The sequence below is a fragment of the Quercus robur genome, chromosome 4, assembly GCF_932294415.1.
Source record: "Quercus robur chromosome 4, dhQueRobu3.1, whole genome shotgun sequence".
Taxonomy (NCBI): Eukaryota; Viridiplantae; Streptophyta; class Magnoliopsida; order Fagales; family Fagaceae; genus Quercus; species Quercus robur.
The window spans coordinates 69,805,801-69,811,209 of record NC_065537.1 but is presented as its reverse complement, the minus strand read 5'-3'; the positions used below and the strand labels follow the sequence as shown (position 1 = coordinate 69,811,209).

The 5,409-nt window shown below is 32.4% G+C and overlaps 1 protein-coding gene across 1 annotated transcript; it reads left to right on the top strand.

Moving 5' to 3' along the window:
* Window positions 1–1,131: 1,131 nt before the first annotated feature.
* LOC126722492 (probable LRR receptor-like serine/threonine-protein kinase At3g47570) lies at window positions 1,132–5,131 on the top strand (the record flags this gene model as incomplete). The annotated part of the gene is made up of 3 exons (XM_050425650.1): window positions 1,132–1,738; window positions 2,016–2,434; window positions 4,913–5,131. Coding segments are annotated over 2 exons (1,023 nt in total), but the record flags the coding sequence as incomplete, so codon positions are not given.
* Window positions 5,132–5,409: the final 278 nt, after the last annotated feature.

The following is a 5,409-nucleotide window of genomic DNA, read 5'->3' as shown; positions in this document are numbered from 1 at the left end:
GTTTTCTATTACCGAAAACCAGCTTGGAAATGGAGGAGCAAATGACTTGAGTTTTCTCTGTTCTTTGTCAAATGCTACCAACCTAAGAGATTTGGAGATAAATACCAACAACTTTGGGGGGGGGGGGGGGGGGGAGTTGCCTAAATGTATTGGCAACATCTCAACTAGTCTTACCTTTTTTCTATTTGAATAATAATAAAATATCTGGAAATATTCCTAGTGTTATAGGGGATCTGACCAACCTGGAGAATATAGAAATGTGGAACAATAAATTTTCAGGTAACATCCCCTCTATACTTGGAAACCTTCAGAAATTACAATTTCTGGATTTATCTCAAAACAATTTCATTGGGAACATTCCATCCTCTTTTGGAAATTTAACAAATTTGTTGGAGTTGTATTTAGGAGACAATAATCTTCAGGGAAGCATCCCTTCCAAGTCTAAGTCAATGCCAAATTTGATAACTTTTCATCTTCCCCATAATAATCTTAGCGGTATCATATCCTCGCAAGTTATTGGTCTCTCATTTTCACCAAATAGCCTTGACTTGTCTGGCAACCAATTCACTGGTGCCCTTCCCATGGAAATAGGAAATTTGAAAAATTTAGAACATTAGGATATTTCTGAAAATATGTTGTTTGGTAAAATACCAGCACGTCTTGCATGTTGTGTAAAGCTAGAATTTCTAGCCATGAGAAGAAACTTTTTCCAAGGGGTTGTTCCTTCATCTTGAGAATCATTAAGAGGTCTTGAACATTTAGACCTTTCTAACAATAATTTTTCTGGCATGATTCCAAAATTTTTGGAGATTTTTGATTTCTTGAAATTATTGAATCTCTCGTACAACCATTTTGAGGGTGAGGTACCAACAAATGGAGTTGTCAAGAATGCGAGTGCAACTTTGATTAATGGAAATGGTAAGCTTTGTGGGGGCATACCAAAGTTTCAACTTCGAACTGCAACAACAAAAAATCCAAGAAGAGCAAGTTGACTCTTACGTTGAAGCGGATAATCTTTATACTCTTCGAGCTTCTTGGAGTAACTTTGGTTCTGTTTTTTTTATTCCTGTGTTCTTCAAGGAAAAAAAAGGAGAGAAAATACCTCAAGTGATTCAATAAATTTATTTTTGAATATCTTACCAAAGTCTCCTAAATGCTACTAATAGATTTTCTTTTGATAATCTAATTGGTGTGGGTAGTTTTGGGTCAGTGTATAAAGGAACTCTTGATCAATATAGACATGCAGTTGCTATCAAGGTGTTGAAACTTGGGCGCCATGGAGCTTCCAAAAGTTTCAAAGTCGAGTGTGAGGTTCTAAGAAACACCAGACATCGAAATCTTGTACAATTGCTCACAGCATGTTCGAGCATTGACAATCAAGGTCATGATTTTAAGGCTTTGGTATACGAGTTCCTAGGAAATGGCAACCTAGATGTGTGGTTACATCCAACTCCAAGAACAAATGATGCTCTTGAGAAACCAAGAAAGTTGAGTTTTCTTCAAAGATTGAATATCGCTATTGATGTTGCTAGTGCATTGGATTATCTTCATTATCATTGTGAAACACCAATTGTTCATTGTGACCTCAAGCCCAGTAATGTTCTTCTTGATGATGAAATGGTTGGACATGTAAGTGATTTCGGCTTGGCAAGATTCCATCATGATATTATCCAAGATTCTTCTACTAATCAATTAAGCTCCATTGGGATTAGAGGAACGATTGGTTATACTCCTCCAGGTAAATTTATTTTACATTTCTTAAATTTAATTGCTTTCCTTTTCACATATTTTCTACTATAGTTTTAAGCTTGAAAATATGTTGTTACTAAGGATGTATTGTATACAATAGATAGATGTATTATAACGAAAATTTCTAGATATATTCTTCTTCTTTTTTTCTTTTTTTTTTCCACGCCATTGAAAAACATTCTTTAAATCTTCTAAAAAATTTTATTTCCCTTATTGTTATGTTTTGAAAGTATGCCAATTACAATATATGTTATGTGTAATTGCAGAGTATGGAATGGGAAATGAGGTATCAATATATGGTGATGTTTATAGTTATGGTATATTATTATTAGAGATGTTCACTAGAAAAAGACCAACGGATAACATGTTCCATGATAACTTAAGTCTTCGTGACTTTGTCAAAGAAACTTTGCTGGAACAAATAATTGACATTATAGATCCTGCTGTTCTCGGGGAAAGACAAAAGGGAGAAAGAAGGATGAATGACACTTGTAATGGGAATCGAAATGGAAGTTTCAAAATACATGAATGCTTGATTTTGATACTTGGAATTGGAGTTGCTTGTTCCACAGAAATTCTGAGAGAAAGGAAGAACATCAGTGCTGTTGTAGTTGAGTTGCTTTCAATTCGGCAAAACTTTCTGGGAACCAATATACACACTACTCAAACAGAGTTCAAGTGACAGGTATTTTTTTTTTTTTTAAATCTTTGGTAGATTTAATTTGGTAACGTATCTACCAAACCATATGATCTAACCTTAATAAGGCCAGTCCAAGTATATTTGGGAAGAGGATACAAGGGAATCCTATGGAGATTAGAACCCATTGAGATTTGCAAAGCTCATTCTACTATACATAGGATTGGCAATGAGCCCAATTACACTTCTATAATACCTAAACATGTATTTTTATTTGGTTGATTTCCACTATTGGAGTGATTGAGATTACAAGGAACTGGCTTACACCCTATTAGAGCATCTCCAGCAATCACCTTAAATTTTTTTACTGTTTCGAGAATGAACAATAATTTTTACCTTTTACATATTTACTTTTTCAAATACACTATTCAACAGTCTCTCTATCTTTTTCTCTATCTCATTAAAATTTCATTATTTCTTTATTCCATTTTTAATATTTCTTTATTCACAGCTATATTTTTCATATTCCTAACAACTATATTTTTTAATCTTCCAACGGTAATATTTTTATATTTTCTGATGATATATATATTTTAAAATCTCATGGAGCACTTTTTGCAATGATATAGTGAGCTGCAGGATCATCTATTTTTAATGAGACGTGTTACGTTCACAAAAAATTTTTGCAATGCTTTCACAACAAAATCTTATGTGATAAGTTGTTACTAGTTCTAATTTGAACCCACCATTGATATTATTTTTTTACTCACCAATATTAGCTAATAACAATTTATCACTTAAGATTTATTGTGAAAATATGGTGGTAGCATTTTTCACTTTTGATTTCTTATTCTTTATATTATTTTTCCTTTCTTTCTTTAGTTTATTTTTCATCTATATGTTTCTTCTTCTTCTTCTTCATTTTTTTTTTTCTCTCTTGTTTTTTCTCCTCCACACACTTAGAGCATCCATAATGGTGGTGCTAAAAAGCTATTTTTAGCACCACCATATACAAAAAGGGTGCGGCAATGGTGGTGGTATAGGTAAATTTGTTACCTATATTCCTTCCTATATTATTGTTATACTAGACGATTATTTGCTATCATGATGATTAAGAAATTGTTTTAGTATAAAAAAAAAATGGATAAGTATAATTTGGGGTTAAAAAAATTACTTGTTACACTAGACGATTATTTGCTATCATGTGGCGGCGGCTGTGGTGGTGGCAGCGACGGCAGTAATGGCAGTGGTAGCAGTTGCGATGGTTGTGATTGTTGTTTATTGTAGTGGATATATTATTTTATTGTGATTTTATATTATTTTATTGTGTTAAAAACTAAAATAGACCATTAATTGATGCTGGATATTTTGTAAAGTGAGTAAGTAAAATATATAAAGTAACTTTTTTGTAGTGCCAAATAGCTAAAAAAATAACTCCACCAATGTGGATGCTCTTACACCCACTCCAATCTCTATCTTCCATTTTCTTTTACTTTTTGTTTTTCTAGTTCTTGATCTCCAAAACATATCTCCAACTCTCCCTCTTTCTCTTTCCTTCTCTCTCTCTTACACACAAAAAACTCTCTCTCTCTCTCTCTCTCTCTCTCTCTCTCTCATAGATCACTGGTGGAGAACAAAGGCTAGAGGGAGTTGGCTTGCGTTCATGCATGCCACTTAGTACGCTCCATCGCTGCTTGTCCTCCTCCCCATTTCTAAGAACATGCAGCTTAGTCATCATATGTATTAGATCGGCGTTCTACATTTTAGATTTGTTGTTCTAATTAAATTTGTCTTTTTCCATGTTCTTGATTTGTTGTTTCTATTCAGATTTTAGATTTATTGTTCTAATTAAATTTGTTTTGATTTTAGATTGTGTTTGTGCTTTGATTGTGTTACTGTTTAATACATTTGAGAAAGAGATGAACAAAGAAGAAAGGGTGAGAGAGAAAGAATAGTTTTTTATACAGTTGGGTATGTTTTTCAAGATAAAATAATTATTTGGAGTGCTCTCTAGATCAAGAGAATCACTGTAGCAACTTCAAAAAAATTTGGAAAAGTTATGCTTTTAGAGAATTTGTTGGACTTGATTTTATGAATTTGACTAATCTATTGGAAATGCTTTTACTCTAGACAAAGGTCTCTATCAATGACATAAGCTTCAATTATTTCCATAAGTACTGAATTGCTGACATACTAAAGACTAAAAAGTTAAGTAATTTGTTGTAAAAACTTTGCTCTCCTTTTCTTTTTCTTTTTCTTTTTTTTTATAAAAGAAATTCTAAATATTTTCCTAAGTAAATGGATTGCCAATTGCATAAATATTGAATGAAATGGGATTTAAGTAACATTCCTAATTTCTCACACAAATGAGCTTTCTTGTGTGGTAAATTTTATCAAAGGTAAAAAAGTAATTGATACTTAATTTACTAAATTGTAGCTAATGAATTAAACAAAATCTTTTAAATTCTTGTTACAGTAGAGAAAACCTCACTTTTCTAATTAAAAATTTATCCTCCTTCACCACAGGTGCACAAGACTGATGACTACTTTTGAAGGCCAAGTTTATGTTTAAAACAATGAAGCAAATATTTTGTAGCTCTCTAGTTGTTTGTATTTGGCCAAAGTTTAGAAATACTCTGTTGACTGAGAGAAATCTTCTTCTTCAGAAAATTGTGATTGTCAATATACTTACAAAGATAGTTATTGGAATTGAGTTTTGATATTGCTTGATTTGATCAATACGTATCATGTTTGAGCATCTTCAAGAGCATTTGGAGTTAATTTGGGATTATATACACTTTGCTCTTTTGGACAATGGCAGCTTTACGTGTAAGTCAAGATATTCATATGAACACTTTAACTTGCAAAAAAGAAAAGAAAAAATTATACTTGCAAAAAAATAAAAAACATACAACACTTATTTTTGCAAAACTTGTGATTTGCGGTTGGTTCCATTCAACCCCTCAAAAACAAGAACCTAACTAGCATAATGCACTTCTCTCTGAGCTTATTCCTTGAATCTC